A 27,339-nucleotide genomic window follows, 5' to 3' on the forward strand; every position below is an offset into this window, starting at 1 on the left:
AGGTCAAAAACAGAATTATAAAGGGAAACTAGTTGTGACTTCAACTATTTCAGTCACTGACTTAGCAGCTCCATAATATATTTTCCAGAGAGGAAGCAAATTCCTCTTCATGCGTTCCTTGATGTAGAGTTCCAAGTAGATGTCAAAAATGCCTAGATGGTAGCACTGGAGCATCTTCAGAGTTGTTGTTCCTCAAGGGAGACATTGAGAAGGCCAATTTTGGAAGGCCCAAGTCCAACACCTATCTCTATACACATCACTGGTCATGGAATATTTTGCTGTTACCAATACTTTTTGCCATCCTTGATAACTGACTTTTCTGTCTGTATGGTATAGCCAGCTCTGGACAGATGGGTCAGAATCAGACACAATCTTGCCATCAAGACTGGTTGCTCCTCTCCATTGAGAGGCAGCTGGATGAAGAGCTTCCTTATCTCCAGGAACTTTGAAGAACTGTCTCAGGTTTCTCCGGTCCTTCCACAAGGCTGGGTTCCCACTGCAAGAGAGAGAAACCCAGCCTTCTTTGCCTCTGTGTGGCAATTACCAACTAGCAAATATTTTTTTCATGTTAGCGTTGACAGAAATAACTCCCATATCTGTAAACCTGCATGGAGTTCAACAGAGCTTAACTATGCTGCTGTAGGGCTTCTTGATGTAGATGCAGCAGAAATGCTCATAAAACAGAGGCTGACAAATTACAAGTACTATGTAAAATACTTTAAGGTTCCTAGATCCAAATTGTAAATAGCACTCTTGTTATAATGATATATTGTAGATCCACCCCTGTACTCCTCCTATATCCCTTTCAACAATACAAATGAGAAGGGATGGGAAAAGAATGATTGTCTGATCTCAGCATTTACTGTTGAGTTTTCCATTCTCTATTTTTGAATCTTCATCAAGGACGACATGCTCCCCTTGAGATTTAGCCCCATTTATCAGTACAGAGAGCAAATAAAATTGATTTGTTTTGATTGTGATTTTATTTTATTTTTTGGTGGGGGTATAATACTACACAGTCTGAACTTCCAAGTGTATTTTTAAACCTCAATAGTTGCTCCAAATTGCATTACTGTGAAAAGAATTTTTATTTTCCCTCAACTATTATCAGTGATATAGTTGCTATATTTTTTCCATTCCACATTCATGAAATTTAAATCAAAAGCTATATTTCTTTCCCCACCATATTTTGAATAGAGATGCATGCTATCATCAAAAAATAATAAATGAAACAAAAATAATATCCACAATTGCAGATAAGTCAGAATGCAACCATGGTGATTCAGAAAACAGACTACCCTAACTAGACTAACAAAAGGACCTATAGTCATGACACAGTCATGATGGTATTAATTTATCAAACTTCTCTTAGCAGAGTATCAATCTGTAAGCAAGACAGGGGTCTGACATTCACATTATAGCACATTTGTCTGCTGATCACTCAGGATGTGCCTACACTAGGAAAAAGGTGGCTTCAATACACAAGATAATTATGTCATTGCAAAAACCAAGATAAGTGATTCATCCTAGGGTTCACCTCAACCAGATGCATCCAGGTAAAACTATCACTTATGTTGCTTACACTGGGTTTTCACAATGAGATGGCTATCACATGTTAGCTACAGCACTGTAAATACGTCTTCCTCCCCGCCTCCCTCCCACACACACTTCACTAACAATTAACTACTAGACATATTACCTTGCTACTGTGATAGACTTGTGTTCAAGGAGCGAACACACATTGCTATGTTAAATAGAACTGCGTTTACAATGGTGCCAATGGCACCGTCACACCGGGTCTACCCTCAGAAGGGGCCCATTAGAGTTGCCAGACGATTGGATTGTCTGGTAAAAAAATGGACAAAAAGCGGACCTGGCAGTGTCCAGTCAGCACTGCTGATCAGACAGTAAAAATCCAGTTACAGGAGTAACCGGAATCAGCTTCTCTGCCAGGAGGGCAGGAAGAGCAGCTGCTTCTACCTGGAGGAGCTGCAGCTCAGCTGGAGAGAGAACTGGCTCCACCCTGCCCGGGAGGGATCCTCTATACTCCCCACCCCTGCTGTGTTCTTGCCCCCACCCCCTGCCTCACGCTGGGGACAAACTCCCCACTGCCCCACTGTGCCTGCCCTGGGCCCACAAATATGTGGCACCAGGCCCACAAAAGGTTAAAATAAGTAATAAAATAAAAGAACTATCTTTAACAATTTAGAGGTTTCCATTCTAACCATCTTCAGTCTTTCTATGGCACACATCACTGTAGTTTCTGAGCACCACCTTCCTCACTCCTGCTGTATGACTAGCTCACAGAAATCCAGTTACCCTGGTTTTAGTTAATAGCCATTTATATGGTAAAATATATGTCCTTTTTGAGAAATTATTATTGGTCATCTAAAGCAGAGAAAATTGGGCTTAGTTAGCTATGATAATCCTTAAATGACTTATATTGGCATAAAAGAGCCTGGTTTTAACTAGCAAAAGGTAGAAATATAATAGGTGTGTTGTAATGAAAGAGCTTAACACCTTGAGACAAATGTGGGGGGGGGGTTGACCCTGTGGTACCATATTGGCTCCCAGGTGGGTCATCAGCAGTGCTGGAAGCTTTAGATCCACAGCACAGACCTCTCTGCCACTTGGGCTAAATAACTGATACCAGCCATAAAAGGGGAGATGAGGCACATTTTGACAGTGGGTGTAGCTCACGAAAGCTTATGCTCAAATAAATGTGTTAGTCTCTAAGGTGCCACAAGTCCTCCTTTTCCTTTTGCGGATACAGACTAACATGTCTGCTACTCTGAAACCAGAGGAATGTTGAGACTCAGGAACCCTGGATTCTAATATTGGTACATGGGCATATACTCTAGCGGTTATAGACCATTCACTGTCCTGGCCACCCCAAACTGGAGTGTCTGCCCAGGCTGCTCCAAGCCTGTCTTTGTCCCAGTCTCAGTCTACCCCGCATATCAGCTCCTCATCCCAGTCTCTTTCCTCTCTCATGTTCCAGTCTTCCCACCTAGCTCTCAACTATTTTTTCCTCGAGTCTCCCTCTACTTCAGCTCCTTGTCCCAGTCCCCGCAACCTCCATCAGCCTATCCCATGGACACCATGCCCCTTCATGCTTGACTCTTCACTCCTCTGCAGCCTATTTGAAATGCATCCTCCTCCTGAGGACCACTGAGAACACAGGAGTGACTATCTGATTTCCTGTGCTCAGTGATGCAGTGGCCCTTGGCAGTCAGGTAAAGTAATTGTAAGAGAAGTCCTGCTCATTCCCTGCATTTCTGGGATGGAGCATGCTCAGTCACTCTGTGGGGATGGCACATGTGCAGTCCAGTTGCACACAAAGTGTGAGGGGATGGAGCATACTCAGTGCAGACACTCTTCCGAAAATGTAGCTGCCTAACACTAACAAGTCTCTGAGAATGTGTGAACTGTGTTTTGTCTGAGGGTCAGAGCTGTGCCAAATTGGGGCAGATTTTGGTGGGGACACTGAAAGGCACATCCATGGCAATAAGGCAACCCCCCTGCCAAATTTACAGTCTCCGCTCCAAAGCCTGGAAACGCTAGCGCTTCCCAAAGGTTGTAAGAATCTCTTTTTACCTGGGCAAAACAACATATTTTTCCCTAACCTTGTTCTGAAAAAGAGCTGAACTGTTTTTATAGAAATTTTCCAAAATAATTCCACCTGAGGCTGATATTGGGCATGGAAAATCTCAGCCCCCCTGGTTAAAGTTTGCAAAGTTATAAACCACTGAAAACAGTGTCTTATTATGCAAGTGTTGGGTAAACTTAACTATAAGCAGTACAAGTAGTGATACCTATGATGTAATGTATAAAATAAAATGTTGGATTATGGATATAACTTTAATTCAATTAACAATCATTTGATATGACATTGTTACCTCATAAGTTGTTACTTTTTAGTTTCTTATTGGAAAATAGACTTCTCCAAGAAAGCGCCCTGTTCCTATTTGCTATTTAAAAGGAGTTTGTATTTATTGACTTTTTACTGTATACTGTGTATTAATACTTGATAAACTTGGCTAAGAAGGATGTCACAATGAAGTCATGTCTGATCATTTTAAGCTACAATGGCAAAAAACATAGAGAAACTGAATAATTTAGCATGCTGCCTTTTTTTTTTTTTCCTTTCAGTGATTGTAGCAAAGTTGTAATTTTAGGACAAGTTTTATTTTTTTCATTAATTAGCTTCCCAATCTCTGTAATTTTTGATCCCTACTTTTTTCCATAAGCCTTCTATTCATCTTTAACTAAAATAAAGTATTGTTTTAGATACTTAACTCTGTTCTTCACATGAAATAATGGCTAGACCTATATTTTCCTTTCTCATTCATGACTTCCTCATCTTTGTTAATTAAACTCTTACATTTTAAAAAAAGGTATCCTTATTCAGTCCAGCTTTGATTTGGCTTGAGTCAGAGCTTAATTTGCAGAACCAAGGGAAATTATTTTCTGCCCTGTTTAAAAAATAACTTGTTTAATTATAGGAGGCAGAGATGAGGTTGTATTCTAAATTTAATGGATCCTCTATAGCTAAATTTGAGTTACAGATTCTATTCTAATCCCACTTTTTCAGTTGCTCACACCTTGCTCAAGCAAATTTACTGAGGGTTAAAACTGCCCATGCTTAAGTCCAAAAGGCTAATTTTGAGAAGATCAGGAGGGATGTTTTAGAAGAATGTACTTGGTCTGTTTTGCATTATGAAAGCATGAGAAAAGAAAATCTCTTCCCCCAAAATATTCATAGTTTTTATGCTCTGATAACTTAAAACAAAAAAACCCAAATTGTCCAATGCTAGAATCTTCAAACTTGCCTTTTGCCTCAAAAAATAGGACAAGTTTTAAGAATATTCCATTTAGTAACTTTAAAGTTATGAACATTTTAAATTCCCAATTCCACATGCACAGTACACTTTTTCTGTTGTCTGATTTTGGGCACACATTTTTGGTACTCAACCTAATTCCTCCTAAACTTATTGTGTATAATATCTAATATGAGACTGTCTCATATTACAGAGACTAGAGCTTGGGATGTCTTTAAGCAAGGGTATGCTGAATTGAGGTGTTTCAAAACAATGTTCTCACATGAAGGTATTCCAGATCTGGATTATCCTAGATTTTTTACAATTCTTCAATAAAATTGTAATCCAGGGCATCATAAACACAAGGCATCCCAAAGTAAGAGGGCTCAAAAGTCTTCCTAAACCAGTGCATCCTGAATTTGAGGTATCAAAAATTCAATCTTAAACAATTGTTTCCCAGATCTAGGCTGTTATACTAGTAAAGCCTATATCTCAAACCCACTGAATCCGAATTTCAGGCAATTTTTAAGTGACTCAAAGGGATGCACGGTTAAGGGCTATTCACAGCCCCATATGCACCCCAGAAACTTAACACAGTTAAAAATCACATTCATGCTTGTCTGGTGACTATTCAGAAATATATTTATATGCGAGCTCTCCTCTCATGGACTCTGGACTCTCAACTGTCGATACACAAAACAGACAGTAGCATACACAGATGTCCTCACTATGTATTTTCACACATGAAATTGAGCACTTGCATGTACGTTTATCTCTAGGTGTGATCCGCTGAACAAGCATTCCCTTTACTGTATAAGCACATTACAGATCTGTCCTCTTCCACCACAGATAGACAGAAATGTTCCTTCCTACCCATCTCCGTTCCTGCACGTATAGCCCCTTGGTCTTTTATTATTTATTAAGCATTGACAGTGCTGAAAGGACCAAAGGAAGAAGTGATTCTTGCCTAAAGAGCTTGCATGTCAACTGTTCTTGTCCAGGACATATGGTTTCTCCTGCCAAAGACAATTTTGAGCTCTGGGCTTCTAAATAGAAAACAAAAACAAAAACCAAGAGAATTAATAGAAACAGCCAAAAATATGAAGGAAGACAGAATTTTATTACATACACCACAGAATTAAAGACTTGGTTAAGTATGGCTGGGTTTATCAGATGTCCAGACTGATTAGCATCAGATCAAATTCTTCTGATGAAGCCTGTAGAACTTTTAAGCTACACAAGTTGGAAAAGCAAATATTTTTAATTTTTATTTTCTTTACAAATCAATTTAATAGAAATGTCTTACAAACAGGAATAATTAATGCACCAAATTTAAGAAACTAAACACTCAAGGTCAGAAAACAGTTCAAATTGAACACTCAACTCTACCCCCTTAGGTGTATGCCTCTAAATATGATCTGTTATCTCTCCGTGTGTCATGCTTTGCTTGCCATGTCTTACCTAGCTTGTAAATGCCGAAAGGCAAGAACACTGTCTAATTCTTCTATGTGCTAGGTAGACCTGTAAAACTATTATGTGGTAGTGTTGTGTAATGCAGATTGTGGATCTAATGCTATCCTGATAAGAAGACAAACCCAAGTGGTACTCTCACAGGGACAGGTCAATCCCAAGGAGAGGGTGTGGAGCTCAGGAAACTCCAAGGTTAATCCTGTAGAATTCCTTTAGTCTCCCCTTTAGGGGAAGGATTAAAGGACCCATGAAGGAGGCAGGGGTGAGCCTTCTATGGAAAAGAACTCCCAGTCCTGCAGAAGGACCCACACAGGTGCACAATAGCACATACAGACCAGGCCCAACAAAACGTAATGCTACTTCAAGCAACATTCATGCCAGATCAGGTTTTCAAGAGAAAATCCTCATGTTCAGGAGGGTATAAAACTGTGACAAATGACTTCCTCCCTCTCCCAAACAAAGAGTGCCAGGAAGAAAGAACAGTGCTGTATGGTGTGCCCTTTCCACACATGCCAGCTGGAATTTTCTGGCTCCCAATCACCTCTGCTTATGAGTGTGGCTGTGCCATAGCGAAATGATTCAAGGCCTGGAGAACATGTCGTATAATGTGAGGCTAAAGAATCTCAATCTATTTAGGTTTCAGAGTAGCAGCCGTGTTAGTCTGTATTCTCAAAAAGAAAAGGAGTACTTGTGGCATCTTAGAGACTAACAAATTTATTTGAGCATAAGCGTTCGTGAGCTACTTCTGATGAAGTGACAAGGGATGTTTCTTCATTACTGGCTAGGTGGGGAAAGTCCTCCTCCTAAAATGATCAACAATATTTCCTACAGCATGCACGTTTTCCGTGCACTTTCCCATGCAAGAATTGACCAGGCCCTGATTAGCTTATGAAAATGGACAGGATCCTATCCTAAGGTAATAGGGTTGCAAATAAGCAAAATGCTATTTCTGTAACTTCCATGTTTAAACAGGTTAGGCTGGAATTCCCTATATTGTTCTACAGTACAACTGGATCTGTTGTAACAAACCGCTTGCACCTGCCCCACATTGGTATGGAAACTGAGTGCGTTACTGATTCCATTAATATGCTTATTTTCTGAGTTTGCAAATTTTCTGAATGTATCCAACATTATGTGGCATGCGGGCCCTTTGGGAATCAAGGGAACATTGAAATTGGCCCTATAGGGCAACTACCCTGCCTTTGCAATGTATCAGGATGCTAGTGGGGGTCTAGGAAACCAGCTGTTGCTCTTAGGGAGCCTCTGGAGATTGGATGTGCTCTCTCTCTCCAGGCCAGCTGGTGGGTCCCTCAGAGTAGAATTCCTGCTGAGTGGGTGTGAGTTCCTCCCTCTCTAGTGCGGCTGAGAAAAAGCAGCTGGACTTCTGACTGACAGCAGGCAGTTCTCGTTAGCTTGTTAATGAACTCAGGAAGGTAGACAAACTACTGCTATTCTCTCAGAGAAAGCAGAGGCTCTTGACAGACAGCTGGGACCTTTCTGATTTAGCTTATTTATTCCTCTAGTGGCTTATCTTAAAGGGTACTAGCCATGTAAACATGACATAGCTCTGTAGTTGAAGAAATGAGGGGCTTCTGTTTTTTATCTGTGGAAGAAGTTAAAATCGTAACCCCAGGAAGAGGAAAATGTTTCTTTCAATCAAGTTTAGTGTCACTTATGCCAATGCTGCCTGGGCCACAGGAATCTCTATCTACAAATGTCTTTTAAGCAGATACTAGTTGTACTAATGGCTGCTATGCTTCTACATGTGAAATACTTAATAAGCCTTTAATGTATACAGCTACACTAATGAATTTTGGGTGTTTGCATTTTATTGTGCGTATATGAGTTTCTCCACTCTTTACCACTTGATTTAACCCTGTGATGAATAACCTGGCTACATCAAGTAATATTGTGCACTTTGTTCATCTGGGAATAGCTGTGATGAGAGATTCTTCATGTTTTACATCTCTTCAGCAATTTGTATGAAAATTGTACACACTTTTTTTCCAATGTGATGAGTTGCAGTAGGTTTACAAATATTCTGAAACATTCTAAAGCTGTGGCTACACTGCCACTTTCAGCGCTAAAACTTTAGTCATTCAGGGGTGTGAAAAAACACCCCCCCGAGCAACAAAATTTTTAGTGCTGAAAAGCGCCAGTATAGATAGTGCTTTATCACTGGGAGCTGCAATAATTTTCAGCAACTTTCTAGTGAGGCAAAGGTAATCAAGCTGTGGAAGGTTTTAGCCTTAACCTATCACCTTCTGTATGGGTTACAATAGTTGTAGTAAAAACAATGAGGAATCCTTGTGGCACCTTAGAGACTAACAAATTTATTTGGGCATAAGCTTTCATGGGCTATAACCCACTTCATCAGATGCATGGAGTGGAAAATACAGTAGGCAGGTATAAAAATACAGCACATGAAAAGATGGGAGTTGCCTTACCAAGTGAGGGGTCAGTGCTAATGAGGCCAATTCAATCAGGGTGGATGGGGTGTAGTGTAGTTGTAGTGTATTTAACAGAGGCCGTGGAAGATTCATCAGACCAAAAGGGTTTTTCTGCCCATTCACAGGAGTGTTAGTCCTCACTGGTGCTGTAAGTTACATTGTTTCATGATTCAATTAGTCTGTTAAGAAAAACAGCCCTTTAGTGCAGGAAACTACATCTAAGGTGAAATAATGGGATCTGATGAGTCACATACCTTTGAAAATAAAAGTTTTAATACAGTTAGGCTACTGCCAGAGAGGAATCTCTTCATTTCAGGATTTTTGTTGGTTTGTTTTTCCCCTTATGTTCATAAGTCAGTTGTACTGGGGAGATGGAAAAGGAAATCTGAATGCTGGGCCAATGCTGTAGTTTGGTGAGGTATGTGTCTGTTTTTAATGTTCTATGCTGAAGAAAAAAGAAAGATGCTATGAAAATTTTCAGCTGCTGGGCCTGTGGATAGGGGCAGAGGTGTGATAACGTCCTAATATAGTAGCCAGAGCTGCTACTGGCCCTCTGGTTTCCACTCTGCTGAATCAGCCATGCTCCAGAGGCAATGTATCCTGGCCAAGAAGGAAAAATGCAGCCTCCAGAAGAGCTGACTCTGCAGAGGAGGGGACCAGCGAATTACTGACAAGACAGCAACACCATTTAGAGACATTGAAAACTTCGTTTTTTGGGAGGCAAGGGAGAGAGCTGATGATGAAGGAAGAGAAAGAAATGGGGGAAGAAAGGAAAGAAGAGAAAGAAGTGGGGGGCAGGGAGAAAAGAGAGGAAAAGAAAACAGAGTTCCCTCACATCTCCATCATCCTTCTCCTTCCTACATCGCCACTGGCACTTCCTTTATGAGCTTCCCTATTTTTCTAAGCCCTCTCTGCATCCATTCTCCTGGACTTAGCCATGAGACAGGGAGGGACATGTTTCCCCATAACTTTCTCAGGCCTGATGCAATCTTGACAGACCGCAGTGTTTCTATTAGAAGAGGTTTGAAATGTCCAGGAGGCTGTTGGAAGAGGCAGACTGCCTCTTTGGTACACTGCACTACTACCCCAAGCAAAATTGACTTCAGGCAGGCTGGGAGTGAGGTCACATCTCTGAAGCACCCAGCACACTGGTGCTATTTGAATAGTAATTACTCCCATGTTCCAGCAGGAAGCCTTATTCTTCCAGCAGGTCTCACACTGCTGCATCGCTGATGGCTGGGTCGATGGTTCTAAAAATGCAGTATGGCCTTAGGCAATCTCTGGCCTGCCTTTAAGCCCGGAGTGGCGGAGCCGTGTTACTAAAAGAGCAAGACTCTAAGCCGCTTCCCGCCTTCTGCAGGGTCAGAAGGGGTGAATGATTGGGTAGGTGCATGGCTGTACCACACCCAGTGAAGGATCCTGCCGTTTTAAGGAGGATCCCCCACATTTAAAAAAAACCCTTCTTCACTCTATTTGCTCCCCAGCTCGCTGGGGATAGAGGGCAGGGGTGTCTAGTGAAATTGAAAGCCCCCCCCCCCCGCCAAAAAGCGAGGTTTAAAGAGGTTTCCACCTGCACCTGGGGTTCCCCTCCCCACTGGCTTGGAGAGGACTGTTCCACTGAGTGCACCCTGGGCCCCTTTCCTTCAGCGGTGGGGCCGGGCTGGGTGCAGCGCAGGACCAGCCTGCTGCCGAAAGGGGACGGCCCAGAGCAGGTGCCCGGCTGTCACCTCTCGGGGCCAGTGGTATCTTCCTCCGGGCCGTCCTCCCCGCTTCCGTCCGAGCGCTGGCCGGGAGGCTGCCCGCTGGCCAGCCCTCGGTCCGACCCTCCGCTTCGCCCAGCCGTGCCCAGGGGCGGGGGGTGGATCAGCCCGGCGGCTCTCGCAGGGCAGCGCTGGGATGCGTCCAGCGCCCGCCTCGCCAGCCCCGCTCCTGCCGCTCAGCCCCGCTCGCGGCCCCCGACCCGCCGCCACTTTGCAAACTCCGCGCTGCCGCCGGCGGAGGCAGCTGGTGCTACTTAAAGCGCATCAGCCCCGGGGCTCAGAGGGACTCGGGCGGCGCGTGTGGCGGCGGCGGCGGCGGCCAGGCAGAGGGAGGCGAGGGCTGCGCCGGGCGATCAGCCGGGCAGCAGGCACAGCCCCTCGCCTCCCGTGTCCTGCTCTCTGAAGGGCTGCTGCGCGCCCCTGCTGCTGCTGGCGGCGGCTTCCCGGAGGCGCGGAGATCCGCAGGCGACAGGCTGAGCCCGCTCCCGCTGGCGGGGCTCACGGAGGAGGCGGACGCAGAGCGGCGGCTCCTGCTGCGGACACCGCGCCGGCTGCAGCCCCGGCCGGCTCAGTCCCCTCGGTCCGGACCAGACGGAGGAAGCCGAGCACGAGCAATGGCGGCCCGGAGCCGGAGCCGCTGCGCGCCGCTTTGGCGCTCTCCTGGGCATCCCTAGCTCCAGGCAGCCGGCTACCAGCGGAGGAGTGGCCCTGCCGGGGGGTGATTTATTCCCCCCGACCCCGTCTCAAGTTATCAGCGCAGCAGCCCGGCCAGCGCCTCCCGCCCCTTCCCAAAGCCGCCAAGGGGTGGGGAGGTCGGTGGCCGGCCAGGCCATGGAGAGCCCGGCGGAGAACCCCAGCAAGGCGGCGGGGTACCTGAAGGAGCTGAACAAGATCATCGAGACGCAGCAGGAGCTGCTGGAGAAGCAGAAGCGGAGAATCGACGAGCTGGAGCAGCAAGTGGCCAAGTTGTACCACGAAAACGCCTGCCTGCAGGACGAGCATCACAGACACCTGGCCACATGCAGGCTGCAACAGGGCATCCTCCCTGCGTACCCGGCGGGGCCAGGGCCGTCGATCCTGGGGGCCATCCAGGAAAACGCACAGCACGAAAAGTAAGAGCTGGCTGGGGTTTATTGGCCTTCTCTCTAAGGGTCTGTCGATGCATTGGTCACCGGGTCCTCTCCCCCACTCCACAAAACACCCGGAAAGCAGCCCCACGCTCTGCTTTCCCCTATGTTAGTCCCATTCCGCTTAATGGGCTGGCGGGCTCGCAGGAACTGGTTCAGAGGGGTTAAAGCACATGGCTGCGTGGATTGTCGTACCCCACAGGCTCAGTATCCGAGGCACAGATCTTGCAGGGAGCAGGGTAGGTGGGGATTGCTTGCCGCCGGGGCAAGTTCTGGTGAGCACTGGAGCCAGATCCCGCTCTTAACTGCTTCTAGTAAAGCGGTTCCTGCTGCTTTGCGCTCAGCCAGACGCGCTCCAGAGCCCCGGGCAGCGCTTTGCGCTCCGGATGGAGCTGCCTGGGACGCGCTTAGGCGCAGAGCAGCAGCAGCCGCAAGGTGTTTCAGAGTAGAGGGAGATGCAGAGGAGGTGCCCGGCTGTCACCTCTCTAGGCCAGTAGTATCTTCCTCGGGGCCGTTCTCCCTGCAGCCCGGCTCTCTTGCAAGCGCTGGCCGGGAGGCTGCCCGCTGGCTACCCCTCGGTCCGACCCTCCGCTTCGCCCAGCCGTGCCCAGGGGAGGTGCTTGCTGCTTTCTTCCCGGACCCCAACCTCCAAAACCAAACTCCCTAATAGCTGGGCAACCCGAATGTGTCCGTGGTGGAACGCATTTCGAGGGATACCGGCCCACCATGGAGCAGTGGCTTGTTAGTGTGAGAGGAGCCCAATGGCATATCTGTCCCTCTGGCGCTCCCCATATGGGTTAGTGTGGGGGGTATCGCATGCGTTCAGGTGGCATACCGATAAATTCTCAACCGGTGCTACCAGGGGAGCTGGAGTAGCTTTTGGGGCCCCTCTGTCATTGCAGACAGCTGTCTGTCCCGCAGCTAATGAAAGTGGCTCACAGAGGGTCAGTAAACATTGGCAGATGGCCACCTTACCAACTGTGACTAGTTCAAATATAAATGGGTTCGTCTTGGAGACCTGTTTGCTCTCAATCTCTGCGTCTGTTTACAGAATCTCTGTTTTGTAATTAATCATGTGCTTCTTACCGCGCCTGGAGAGCGGTTTAAGTGCGCGAGATTTTTAAGTAACACAAGAATTCAGGAATAGCAAGAGTTGAAATAGTTACACTGGCCCGACTTGGCTGTGAAATAGTAATTAGGAATTAGTTTGACTTGAGTGGAGTGGGCAAAGCATGCATCGTATTATGAGCCCACTTCTCGCTTCCAGTGCAACACAACGGGCCGTTTGTAATCGGATACATTTTGGTTCTTTATATTTATAAACTTGTGCCTTGGAGTAGTGGGCTTGTCTCTTTCCACCAAAACAGCTTAATCTTTAACTGTCCTCTCTAACTGCTTACCCATTAATACACCAATGAAGGCACAGTCGCTGACACATTAGTATTATTGCATAATCAGGACACCCGTAGCACAAGGTGTTTCTTACTAGCTCTGACAAGAGGAGAAGCGAAATATCACTTTGCCAGGTCTCTGCTGCGGGTGTGTGACTGTTTCCGCTCCTCCGCCTGAAGTATACGGGCAAGGGGCGTGGGGTGTTCTCGTTGCAGATAACACACGACCTGGCACTAAATCCTGTGCAGGTCTGATCTCCCGGGCTTCCATTGGTTTTCCTGTGAATTACCGAAGTTAATATCTATGGCCTAAAATAGCACGCACCCTGCATGCGGGGTATATGGTACCCTTGGATGTCGTGGCGTGCTGCTTTGGTAAAGCTGTTGAAAATCCACATTGTGCCCTTGCGGGAGGTGATGAGGCTTCACTTCTCCTTGGCTTGTGTGTTTTCAACCTGCCTTTCGGGGGACAGGAGGAAATCGCTGCCATAGAAGCAAGAGTACTAATCGGAGCATGACCACTTTTATGTGGAAATAAACTCTTTGCCCGTTTCTCTCTTGTCGCCTCCACACGTGGTGACTCTCCTGCGTGTGCGTCTTTTGGTAACCAGTAGTGAGTTTGTGATAGGAGGAGGCTGTGTCCACACGTGTCCGAACTAAGTGAGGTTGGGTGAGCGGTGAATGTCCAAGACCTCCAGCTATGTGAGTGGGATAGTGTTACTCCAGCCCCATCGCTCTTGGAAAGGCCAGGGTTCTCCAGGGTATCTTCAGGCCAGGAATAAACCCAAAGGCAGGGCCTCATGGGTCGAGCTGATGACGGTATTTTTTCCAGCAGGGGGAGGATGGGTTACGCTAGGATACTAAGCGCTGCTTTTCAGACTTCCTCCCATGTGTTGTCCCGTGGCGCTCTGGCGTTGTTTGTTTCAGCTATTTAAAAAAATAATAATTCCCAGAGCTGTACTGAAATGACTTCTAATTCCCTGCTCAGAGTCCCCAGATTGCCTCGCAGGCGCCTGTTGCCCGGTGTTTTGATTCCCTTGCGTACGTTTGCACCTTACTGCAGAGACACCAGCGCGCTGCCTGCCTGCTGGAGGCACGTTCACTGAACCCTTGTGTTTAACACGATCCTGGGCTGTCTCTTCCCAGAGTCTCCCCAACCAGACAAACCTTGAGGCCGGCTGAGAAAACAGCAGCTCCTTGAATAACCAGCCTGGAGAGCAGGCGCCAGGCCTCAGTGCCAGCCGCTTGTTTTCAGATAGACGGGTCCTTTGCAGGGCACACACAACAGCTCTGAAACCCTGTCCTAGCAATCCCAGCCCCACCCGTGGGTGCCTTGTTTCGGGTTCCGCGGGCTGCAGGAAGAGGCGAATAAACTCTTCAGCCGGCGGAGGCTATTCTCCCCCCTTTGCTGAGCATCTGCCTAGAAATCGCACCCGTGCCTTGCAATGGTCCACGAATGACGCTTTTGTCTCTCCAGCCCGCCCAGGGCTCCCTTGTTGCAGCCTTGACGGCTCGGGGCTAAGTCTGCTAAGTGGATTTGATGCTGGCTCACAATTAAGCTGGGATATTTATGGCCGAGTTCTCAGCGTCCGCGGTGCAGGTCCCAGGGCTGGGGAGAAAGTTGCACGGCCCCTCTGCTGAACCACGCGAGCCCGTGGGGGGGTTGGGCCGCCTCCGTCCTGTGCAGGCTCCCCGCGGCCAGGGCATGGTTCCTGCAGCAGTGCCATAGAAGCAGCGGCTCCCCCGGGATGGCTTCTTAAAGGAGCCGCCGTATTCTTCCCACGCCCCCCCCCCCACCCCAACCAGGCTGTTGCCTTTGTTTACGTTGGTATCTCTGCTGCTCACGGAGCCCAGAGTGTAGAGGAAGCTCCAGCCATGCAGGACCAACTGAAAGGTGAAGGCACGTAGCCACCTTCGTGATGTGGATGAATAGCTGGGTGACCCCCGTTTTTGGGGGACTGTGTATATTCCTGTTTGCAAGGCCTTGCCTATTTCCCAGTCTTGCAACAGCGGTTTCCCTCCCTTTTGTTTCCAAACGCTGCAGATTCTGGTTGCTTGTTATCTGTCATTTATAGATGGGGAAACTGAGGCACAAGTCAGGCTCAAGTATGTGGTGCATGAGCTTTGCCGCCTCTCGGCGGGAAGCAATGATGGGGAAGCAGGGCATCAGTGGAGGCTGGCCAGAATCTCACTGGGGTGCTGGGACCCCCCCCCCCCCACAGCTAGTACCCCATGGGACTAGCTGTCTGAAAGTGGCTGTAAAATGAAATTAAGAGGTGTGTTTCTCCCCCTCTCACCACACTGTGCCTTGGGCATGAAGTAGTGAGTATGCTGCACCAGGTGTGCAGGAACAATTTTTCATAGTTGGGGCACCGATGATGAAACAATGTATTTAGTATTTTGTTATTCCTACTTTTAACCCAGGGAGTGCAGGAGCACCCCAAGTTCCAGCCCCACTATGCTTCACCCTCTGCTTGGGCTTTATCCATGGCTCTGCACTAACCTGCTGTCTGACTGTGGGCAAGTCATGTCTCTTCTTGATGCCTCTGTTTCCCCTCCAACCCTCTGTCTCGCTTGGTTTTGATTAAGTTGTTGTGCCAGAGACACTGTCTATGTGTGTAGCACAGCACACAGTGGGGCCCAATCTTGGTTGGGACTTTGCATTTCAGTGGCACCTAAAATATTTAATAATCCACCTGTGGCCAAGCCAGGAACAGAACTCATGTTTCTCAATTCTCAGTCCAGGGCTTTACGTACAAGACCTGCTATCTGTATTTATGTACGAGTTTAAAGTCCTGTGGGAGTGGCTCTCTCCGGCAAGGTCATGTTAAGGTGATCCAGGGCCCTAGCCACATCATGACATGAAGTGCTGCCACAGATCAGCTGCAAGGGGGGCCCCTCTTCCATAACAGCAAAGCAGGGGTAGTGGCAAGGGATACCACTCCTAAGAGGAAGAATCCCTCCCACAGCTCCCAGGAGGTAAAAGCCCCCATGCACCCCTCTGCTTCCAGAGAGGCAGTGACATGGGGCAAATTGGCCTGACCCCCTGAGTATCAGCAGGGTTAGTCCTCTCTTCCCCCACCCAGAGAGGTGTGGGTGATGCAGGGAGGCAGTACTTAGTCCAATTTCAGGGAATGTCTACCTAGGTGGGCAGGACTTGTTGCATTCTTCTTCTCCTGCCACCCCTTGAGCTCTCTGCTGGGATGATATGTAGGCACCCCACAGCAGTGGGTCTTGGAGTTAAGACCCCACTGGGATGAATGGGGCAAGTCACATCTCTTGGAGCTATTGTTTCAGGCTTCCTGCAGATTGAGGTGGATAGCACTTCATCAGTTTCACTTGTCTCACGTTGTGAAGACCAGCTTGAAAACCATGAGGACTAGAAACTTAAAAAATAAGTAAGGAACATTGAGATTCTGTTGTAATCTAATGACTCTAGGAGCTAGGGCTTTAGGCATGGGCCCATAGTGCCTGTGCCTTAATTCAGTTTCTCCTCAAGAAGTTTATACCCAGGCCTCTAACAACTTGAAGGAGGAAGGTTTTCAAAAAGTTATGAGGGAGATTTTAAGGGTTTGTCTAGACTAGGGAACAATATCAGTATTGGTGCCAGCCTCTAATGTAGACAATGCTGCCCCAGTGCAAAATGGGGCTTGTGCTAGTTTGACTTGCCTTGGTAAATTACTGTGGAAAAAGTCATTGGGCTAGTACAGTTCTGCCGCCAGCAGTTTCTGTTTTCTCTTTAGGAGCTTCTGGGTTCTGAATACTCTCTTGGCAGTCCAGCCACTTAATGTATGTATATATATATTCCCAGATATAGCAGAGCACTCTTGAAAATTTTTCTCTATGTACAGTAGAAGCAGGGGGGATACTTTTTCATATGGTACACACGTCTGAACCACTTTTACTTTAACTTAGCATGGAGCCACTCAGATTTGGCCTGGCTACCCCCTGTCATGATGGAGGGGCTGCCGGGCAAAATTTATTGATGGTGTTGCAACCTAGTGTGCCAGGTCGCAACACCCCCTTGGTTTGGGAGCCTCTTGAATGGGGTTCTCTGGGCAAACTGCCCCCTACCCCCGTGGTTGGCCCTGCCCTGGCCAATGATACACACACTGTGCAACATGCATATAACTGTGGCTGCCACTGTGTGGAAGTGCTGCACTCTCACTTTTCTCAACACTGTGTGTCCTATTGTGATACTGATTTTATTTATTTAGTTTTAATTGGACCTTGATGTTTTCAGTCAGAAGTTATGTATGATAACTGCATGTTATTTGGAGTTCTAAAATCTCTTCTTTTGGTATAATTAGTAGGGTTGGTCAAAAACCAGAATTTCCCATGGAAGGGAAATTCTGAATGCGTGTCTTGGTGGTTTTGGGTTTTGTTTTTTGTTCTGTTTTTTTTTTTTCCGGGGGAGGGAGTGGGGAGTTTTTGTTCAATTTTGGAACAAAAAGTAGACATTTTCCATGAAAGGGAAATCAAAAACCAAATTTGTGAAATAATTGGAACAGTTAAAAAAAATTTAAAATGAAATTCTACCTGGGAGCCGAATTGACAAATAAATTGGCATTTTTTGATGGAAAAACATTCACTTGGAAACTTCTGGTCAGTTCTCATATGTAGCCATACGAACAGCTGCTTATTACACTTCCTGGATGGATGCCTACGGTACGTATTAACTTTTAAGACCTTAGCCCTGTCTTCTCATTACCAAAATAGAGCATATAGCCTAAATTAGTTAAACATTTCAGGAGCACAGGCATAGCTGAAGAACCTCCTATTGTTTGATATCTTGAAACCACTATTGATAATTCAAATAATTTTAGTGGAAAATAGTCACTCCCCAAAAGAGTAAAAGTATTCTAGGTTGGGTCCTTACTTGTATAAAAGATCTAAATGGAGACAGTCTAATGGATGCTCCCATTTCCATTGTTGGTGTGTTTTGTTTTTGTTGGGGGTGATTTGAGTCTCACTGGGAAGACACTGTGCCAGACAACTTACTTTTAGTGCTGCATCACTTGGTTCAGAAGCAGCAAATGACTATAAAATTAACCTTAGAATAAACAAATGGGGCTGCTGATAGACTAGTTGATTATAAGGCATTATGCTGGGGGTAATGAACCAGTATATTAACAATAACAATGGGTACTCATCTCAACAAGGAGCACAAGTCTCATTTTCAGTTGATCTGTTTCACTTAACATATAGATGGGGAAAACAGGTAAGCCTTCCAAAAATTACAGCTCCAGCTCACATCCTCTATCTGTTGACAAAAAAATAGTACGTGCTTAAGCGATCAGATTTAATAATGCTACTTTATCCGCTATGTGAATGTTATAAAGTGCTTTTAGGATCTCTTCAGATGCTGAGTAACTGTATGTACAGGAGTTATTCCAGGATTGCAAAACTGTTTAAAATTTATCAGCTCAGGTGCAACGTTTAGTCATCTGTTTTTTACCAGGTTGAATGATGAAGAAGATGGGGGAGGAGAACTGATGTTTTCCACATACTTAAAAAAACAAAACAAAAGTAATTTCTCTTCATGCCTTGAGTGGGGACCTGTTTGTTATGGGCTGTTTATAATGTACTGCAAATAATGGAAAGTAAAAAAACCCCAGCTAAACAAGTACTACTTAAACTCTTAGGTTGGCACTGAATTTATAGACCAATCACAATTTATAGCAGTAAAACACCTCTATCTTATTAGAAAATATTGTCCGTCTCAACTGTATAGTGTGAACTAGTACCTTGAGATTAGACTTCGAGACATGGTTACCAGATCAAGGCAGCTTAAATAAGTTTGTAGTTTCACGTGTCACTATTAGCCAGCAAGTTTAGCACTTAATGCCATCTCGGCAGAGATGCCAAAAACTGCATTAGTGTCGCGTCTAACCTGATTTCTTGTTCCTAGAGGGCCTCTACAAAGCAGGGATGAGACAGGCTGTAGGTGTGAGGTAGCTTATGTTCCATTGCTTGGGCTGTATCACCCAACGGAGGTCTTTGGTTTCTTAGCAGCATCAATCTTGGCAGCTGTCATAGGAAAAAACTCACCATCAATTACTATTCGATAGAATGCTTTTCCGACCTTTACCTTTCTGCAAATGCAGGATGTAGTCAGTATTAACCAAAATATAAAATGACAATTGTTTCAAATTTTTTTGAGATAAAACTTTTTAAACTTCCTGTTCTACATATAATAGAATTAAACTAGAAACAGATAGCTACTGAGCTGCCAGGATAAGAACTTAATGCTCAGTCATGGGAATGTGCATATCCAAAAGAGAACATGTGAATCTCATTAACTTAATGCAACTTACACATGTAAATTAACAGAAGACTGCATGTCTTAAAATACACAGGTATTTTGTTCGGTCAGACAGATGTAGGTAAGTAAGCAGTAAGAAGATAAGTTAAATATCCGAAGACTAGAATCTTGAAAAAAAATCTTTATTCCTTCACCAAAATTGTCTGTTAAAAATCTTCATGTTTGTAGCCTATCTCTAAAATGAAGTGAAGAGACACTGAGACCACTTATTTTTACAAATGATGGATACCAAAGGGTTTCATTTCATTATGCTGGCAGCCTACAAACAAAACTACTGTAAGCAGCAAATGGCATGCTAGCGTCACCACTGGCCCTGAACATCTGAGGGAAAAGCTGAATGTACTCCCCCAAAGGAAACTGTTAAACAAAAGACTGCACTGAGGGTTAAAAAACAAACATGACAAAAGGTGCCAAATACTGTAACACAATGTTGTGTCTAAAACCAGTTTCAAAATCTTAGTGCATATGGAGCACCCATGGCACCAGCTGACCTTAATGAAAGCAGCAGGTGCTCAGCAGTTCTGAAAATTGGGCTCTTAAATGAGACTCTTCATTCTGCTGACACTGGGAACATATGTTTCACTGTAGCTTTCTGGATGAAACTGTCAGCAATTTTATTTACATCTAGGTTCCCTGGTATTATTTTGATGCACGTTAAGGACAGCTACATTATTCAGTTGTCTGACTAGAGATAATTTTTAAATCTTCTGAAGCAGGAGAATGAGTATTCCACAGATCAGGATGATACAGGCACAGTGAGAAGGATCTTATGAATTTGCAGTACTCTGGAAACCTAGTGCTTCCAGAGTACTGCAAATACCCATCAAGAAAGATCTTGGAGTCAACAGCTAATTTAGGCACCATCATTTTGTATATTTTGTTGGGATTATATTTTGCCATGTGCATTACTTTGCATTTAACACTGAATTTCATCTGCCATTTTGTTGCCAAGTCACCAAGTTTTGTGAGATCCCTTTGTAACTCTTTGCAGTCTGTTTTGGACTTAACTATCTTGAATAATTTTGTATCATATGCAAATTTTGCCACCTCACTATTTACTCCTTTTGCAGATCATTTATGAGTATGTTGAACAGCACTGGTCCCAGACCAGTAGAAGCCCCTTGTGGGACACCACTATTTACCTCTCTCCATTCAGAAAAGGGACCATTTATTCCTACCCTTTGTTTCCTTTCTTTTAACTGGAGTGTCTGGGAATGCTTTCAGGATCATCTAAGGTTTCAGAGTAACAGCCGTGTTAGTCTGTATTCGCAAAAAGAAAAGGAGTACTTGTGGCACCTTAGCGACTAACCAATTTATTTGAGCATAAGCTTTCGTGAGCTACAGCTCACTTCATGGGATGCATACTGTGGATGAAGTGAGCTGTAGCTCACGAAAGCTTATGCTCAAATAAATTGGTTAGTCTCTAAGGTGCCACAAGTACTCCTTTTCTTTTTGAGGATCATCTAAGGATCCTTCATTTCATTTAATGACAATGCTTTTGTTTTCTTAATCACTCTGCCTCTGATTATAAACAAACTCTCCGCCCCAAGGGCAGAAGTTTTTAGCAGCAGCACAAAACTCACCAATTCCACATTCAAGCTCTGACTTCTGGGTGCTAAGCACCCACTATTGTTTTTCCATGGGTGCTTGAGCCCCGTAGCACCCACGGAGTCAGTGCCTATGAGTGTGTCCACATAGGGGTTTGCACAAGTTTAATTAACTGGAGCAAGTTTGTGTAGCCTTGCATAGACAAGGCCAAAACAGCTGTTAAAACAGGAGTTCAAAGAGGGGGAGAGACAATTTCTGTCAGTGAAGAAAAACTGTAAACCGTAATAAGTTCTGTACCTGCCCCCCTTTCCCCCCCCGCCCCCTGCCACAACCTTTTGTGAACAATATTGTACCACGTTGGGCTGTGGATTTTTTCAATTTGCCAGCTATGGTTTTGTTCAGAACTTGGATCAGGGGTGAAAGTAACTGAAGACACTTACCGGTAGGGGGCAGTGGGGGGGCCTCTGGCCCCCAGAAGGGGCGGGGCCTCAGGCGGGGCTGGGGGGGTCAGCATCCCCCAGCCAGCCCTTCCATGCCACCCGGGGCTTCCGTTGATTTAAAGGGCCTGGGATGCCACGGGCCCTTTTAAATCGCCGCCCCTAGGACAGCTGCTCCCTTTGCCCCTGCCCCAGGCCCATCGGTGGCCGGGGGGGGCGCAAAAGGGGCAGGGATGTTAGAGCGCTACAGGGTCCTTTGCCACGGCAGCGCTTTAATGTTGCTGTACCCCCCACCCCTACCCCATCGGCGGCCCTGCCGGTATGGATCCTACCAGCAGGGCCGCCGACAGGGGAGGCAAAAGAGGCGGGCTGGTTCTTACCGGTCCGCCGTACCGGCTCACTTTCACCCCTGACTTGGATGCGGGAGATCTCAAAGAAAACCTGCCTGACATTAGCAATTTTCTTTCTCCATGTAGAACCAGCACCCCAGGTTGGTGTCTTGTTGACTTTGCATCTTTTGGGTGACGCATAAAACCAAGGACCTGATCCTGATAACTATAGTTACTACTACCAAGATATTGTGGCATGAAGGGTGCTGGCGTATGTGACGTGGACAAATTTAAATCTGGGCAATTGCATTCTACCTTGCAATGTCAATAGATTAAAATAAGGGTTGTGCAATATTTCTGTACATATACTAATGGCTGCTGAGTTCTGTTTGTAGTTGTTACCATGTGTCAACAAAGTGCTTTTAGATCCTTTTAGAGGAAAGGTGCTATCTCAATGTAAGCAATAAGTCATTTAAAGTGTGCAAAAATGGAGAGGAAAAAGTGTACTTGGTGATGCTACTTTTGCAGAAAACATACATTATTGAGTCTGAGACGCTAATATTTGTTACCCCCTCTCCTTTTTAAGAGTCTGCCACATAATTAACTTTTTGGTGAAACAAGTAAAATGCAGGCATAAAAGCAACAGACACTTATTTGCAGGTTTGATTCTTTTTAATAGAAGGATATTCTTGGAGGTTTTTTTTGGGGGGGAGAGACAGACTTCCATCATCCACTGGGGAAGATGTTTCCTAGCTAGAAACAAGTTTCAGCTTGTTTTTGAAAACTTGAAGTGGATGAACAAAATACATCAGACTCAAAGGAATCTGTCTATTGGGAAAGCCTTGTTTTAGTGGCAGATGGTGAAAGCTATGAGCGAGAATGTTGCATTTGAGAGTTTTTCCTTATGGCATACTGACAATGGAAGTAAATTATTAAATTTAAACTTGATACATTATGAAATTCTCTTTGCAAACCAGCATCTCAAAAAATTTAGTTTTGCTGGCTGTAAAATGAAATTTGGAGGCCTTTATTCATGTAATGGCCAGAGATTTTAAATTGGATCCACTGAGCCAGATTCATTACTTTAGGTCAGGCCATAGCCCTTAGAGGCAGAAAATCTGCCTAGACTGGCTGCAGCAGTGCAAACTGCCTGCAGTACCTTCCTGTGTGAACCTAGAGCTGGCCTGGGCATAGGCAGTCTAAGTGGGCAATGTGTACCCTAGAGCCCTGGGCAGGACTATTTTTAATCCCACTCCTGCTATTATGGCAGCAGATCCTGCAGGACCCGTGGGATCCTGGTCCCACTGCAGGCTCTACACTAGGCCTGCACAGGGCTCTATACCCAGGAAATATCCTGATTCAGCATGCTTCCTGAGTGCCTTCAAACCTGAATGCTGCTACCCTTCTCTGGCAGGACGTGGTGGCACCATTCCCTGCCCTCGCTCTGTGGATGAATCCCTGGACAGACTATTCCACAGGCTAATAAATCTCACAAGCAGGAAATACTCTTTCCAGACATCCGGCCCAAATTTTTCCTCTCGGTTTCATTCTGTTATTTCCATTTATGCTCCCCTTTCATTATGCTATAATCCTCTCTCTCCTCGGTGTCTGCGCTCATCAAATATCTGTAGACTGTTACTATTGCCACCACTCCAGACCATGGTCGATGCTTATCCAAACTATAAACAAATGGGTTGTCAAATTTAATTCTGCTCTGTACCTTTGCTCCATTTTGATGTTTCCCCCCCTGCAGAGTTGTTAAACTAGAAACACAGACCACTTGGACTGGGCCTTGGTGGAAGATTGAGCAACATGAGTCAAGGAGGTTTCAAATGAGTTGTGTATTCTGTGACTGTCGGTTTTAGACTTCAGTGGTTGTGTGCATTTGTGAGGGAGTGTTGTCCTTTCCACAAGGACGGAATCGCTTGGGTGATTTCTACTTACCTACCTTTCTGTGAAATGATAGGAAGATTCTCAGATGGTGTAAATCAGCGTAGCTCCATTGAAGACAATAGAGCTGTGCTGACTTACATGAGCTGAGGATCTGGTCTAGTAGAGTATGTCCCTTTGCCTTGACTGAATATTTAACAGTATGGTTCTATGGATGAAATGCAGAAAGAGAAGTTATGAGGAGTGGGTTCTCTTTCCAGCTCTGACAATGAATTCTTGTTTGGCGCTGTAAAAGCTTGAGCACAAGGATGATAAATGACTGTTGACTTGTCCATTCTTAAACATTAGCATTGCCATTTTACCCACTTTTTATAAAGTGTTTTCAGAACTCTGGGTGGAAAGTGCTATGTATAAGTGCTACATATTGTCATTCGAGAGAGAGGGGTGTTTTTTTTTTTTTAAGTACTATAATTCTGGGTGAAATCCTACAAAAGCTACAATTGCCACTATTTCAATAGCTCACCTTAAGTGATCACTGTCTTTACAGTGTGTATGGTAACACCCATTGTTTCATGTTCTCTGTGTATATAAATCTCCCCACTGTATTTTTTCCACTGAATGCATCCAATGAAGTGAGCTGTAGCTCACGAAACCTTATGCTCAAATAAATTGGTTAGTCTCTAAGGTGCCACAAGTACTCCCGTTCCTTTTGCGAATACAGACTAACAGGGCTGCTACTCTGAAACCTGTCATATAAAACAGTGATTTGTGCTCCCTCTGCTGGCTTGTTAGCAGTAGTTCACTGTTCCCTAGATAACAGATTAGTCTCCGAAACTGGTATATAAACCAAATCTCTTTTGATGAGCTCCAATACAAGTCAGAATGTTTGATTTATTGAAATGAAAAGACACTCGCTTCTAATTTTAATTACATCCGTAACACTGGAAAGAAAATAAACATAAAATGGCTAAGGATAGACTAATCCCACCACATTGATTCTATCCTAACTGTAAAATCATAGAAATGTAGGGCTGGAAGGGAGTTCGAGAGGTTATCTAGTCCAGCCCCTCATGCTGAGGCAGGACCAAGTAGACCTGGACCATCCCTGACAGGTTTTTGTCTAACCTGTTCTTAACAGCCTCCAATGACAAGGATTCCACAACCTCTCTACGCAACCTATTCCAGTATTTTTAAAGTTAGATATTATGGAAAACTTTCTAATTTAAATCTTGCTTGCTGCAGATTAAACTGATTACTACTTGTCATACTTTCAGTGGACATGGAAGGAGAAAATTGGCTACCATCCTCTTTATAACAGCCCTTAACATATTTGAAGACCGTTATCAAGTCCCCCAAGATTGGATATGTTTAGGGTTGTTTTTTTTTTTTTTTAACCTTTCCACATAGATCAGGTTTTCTAAACCTCTGACTGCATCATTTCTGTTGCTCTCCTCTGGACTCTTCACACTTTAGGAAAGATGGACAAATTGGAAAGACCAAAACTAGACACAGTACTCAAGGTGAGACCTCGCCAGTGGTGAGTAGAGTGGAACAATTATCTCCTGTGTCTGACATATGACACTCCTGTTAGTATACCCCAGAAAGATAGCTGCCTCTTTTCCAACTGCATCACGTTTTTGACTCCTATTAAATATGCAATCCACTTTAACCAGCGGATTGATTTTTTTTCTGCAATACTACTGCCTAGACAATCATTCCGCATTTTGTGGTTGTGCGTTTTGATTTTTTTTCTTCCTGTCTTTATTGAATTTCATCTTGATTTCATACAAATTCTCTAATTTGTCAAGGTCATTTTGAATTCTAACCCTGTCCCTCAAAGTGCTAGCATCCCATTCTAGCTTGGTGTTCTGTGCATATTTTATAAGCATAATCTCCTCTCCATTATCCAAGTCACTAATGAAAATGTTCAGCAGTACCAGACCCCTGTGTAGGGTGATCAGACAGAAAGTGTGAAAAATTGGGACACTTTTTTTGGGGGGGGGGTGGCGGGGGAAGGTTGGGGAGGGAATAGTTGTTTATGTAAGACAAATCCCCTAATATCAGGATGTCTGGTCACCCTACCGCCGAGGAATCTCACTAGATAAGTCTCTCCCCGCCCCTTTTTAACAGCAAGGTATTGATAACTACTCTTTGATTGTGGCTTTTCAACTAGTTTTGCACCCATCTTCAAGTAATATCATCTAGACTATATTTCCCTAGTTTGCTTATGAGAATGTCATGTGGGAGTATGTAAAAAGCCTTAATAAAATCAAGATATATCACATTCTCAGTTTCCACCTACCCATTAGGCTAGTAGCCATGTCAAAGAAGGAAATTAGATTGGTCTGGAATGATTTGTTCTTGACAAATTCTTCTTATCCTCTAGATGCTTATAAATTGATTGTTTAATAATTTGTTCCAGTATCTTTCCAAGTATCAAAGTTGGGCTGACAAGTTACCATGTTAATGCAGAAGACTTGTCTGCTGATGTTTCACTACAGTAGTAAAAACTGTTCTATTGCAGATGACCTAGAGAAGTGTAGTACTACACTTCTGAAACTCAAATCTGTTTGAACCCACGCCTTCCTTTTTTAAAATGATGGTGATCAGACAAATCATGCCATGGTATGAGTCCTGACATCCTTACAACGATTATCTTCAATAATTACCATTGACTACAGCAGAAGGTCTGCGCCCGCCTGCCCCAACGCTCCCTGGGTAAGTATGTCAGAATGGGGTGTAATATTTTTAGCAATCTCTTGCTTTTAAAACCTCCTACTGAAACTGGCAATTACACTGTATAAACTGCATTGTTCTTGTCACTAATTTTACAAAAATAATTCAGCTGGGAGGTACTCTATAGTAAAGAGATCAAAACTAGAATTTGAGTAAGTATAATTTTTCTGCAAATTTGGTATAATTACTTGTCAGAGCCCAACTTTCAGAAAGGACTGACGGTCATATGAGAATATTAGTTTTTAAATAGAACACTGGATTGATCAATGGCATGATGTGGCCTTGAGTCATTATCCATTATTTGGCAATGCTGAGCATTATTTCATTCAGGATAATTTTTTTTACCACTTCCTTAACTTTATCTTTCCTTAAAACAAGCAAACAAAAACCCTTACTTCCATACAACATTACTCTAATACATATACAAAGGAAATGAGAGAGGGCTGAAGACATCTGTGTGGATTGAATGGGGTAGTATTTATAAATAATACAGCAATGAGAATTCTTCTATTAATTTCCTGTAGAAATTGATCAAAAATTGCTTACATTATTTGCATTTCAATGGGAGAGTTGTAACTAAACTTTCCTGATGAATGGGAGGACAGACAAAAACATTCATATTGCACATCAGTTAAGCTGAACTGCTATTATTTTGGTATTAAAATATTCTCCTCTTTGGAATAATTGGAAAAGATGCGGCGGAGGTCAGAGTAACTTTTATTTTCTTGAATTCTATAGTGTTTTTCTGGGATCCTGTATTTTCAATGGATTTCTAGTCACTGGAAACATCTGCAGGTTCTGTGGAAAATTCATGAACGGGAGGTTTTTAATGACTTGTGGGATTGAAACATGCTGTTTATAAATTGATCTGATCGGATGGTCTTTTATTAACAATCCAGGCTTGCCAAGTAGTAAGCATTCTCCCAGGCACCAGAAACGGATGCCCACCTTCTCTAAGATCACGAGCACCTTCTCGAGTTGTTCTGAAAGGGGTTTTAGCTCCTGAGTAAGTTGTGCTGCCAGGGTTGCCGGTCTATGGGCTGGCCCTCTGAGGTG

The 27,339-nt window shown here is 44.6% G+C and overlaps 1 protein-coding gene across 7 annotated transcripts in view; it reads left to right on the plus strand.

Moving 5' to 3' along the window:
* Positions 1 to 10,980: 10,980 nt before the first annotated feature.
* Positions 10,981 to 27,339, plus strand: part of IQSEC1 (IQ motif and Sec7 domain ArfGEF 1) — a 695,881-nt gene continuing 679,522 nt past the window's right edge. For 2 of the 7 annotated variants that reach the window (XM_074958122.1, XM_074958124.1), the window contains exon 1: positions 10,982 to 11,612. In XM_074958122.1, coding sequence (XP_074814223.1) covers positions 11,332 to 11,612 — 281 coding nt within the window. In that variant the 5' untranslated portion in view covers positions 10,982 to 11,331. Of the gene's footprint in view, positions 11,613 to 27,339 lie in introns of all 7 variants that reach the window. The other 5 variants (XM_074958114.1, XM_074958115.1, XM_074958125.1 and 2 more) reach the window with 4 other exon arrangements.

The sequence above is a fragment of the Natator depressus genome, chromosome 7 (assembly GCF_965152275.1).
Source record: "Natator depressus isolate rNatDep1 chromosome 7, rNatDep2.hap1, whole genome shotgun sequence".
Taxonomy (NCBI): domain Eukaryota; kingdom Metazoa; phylum Chordata; order Testudines; family Cheloniidae; genus Natator; species Natator depressus.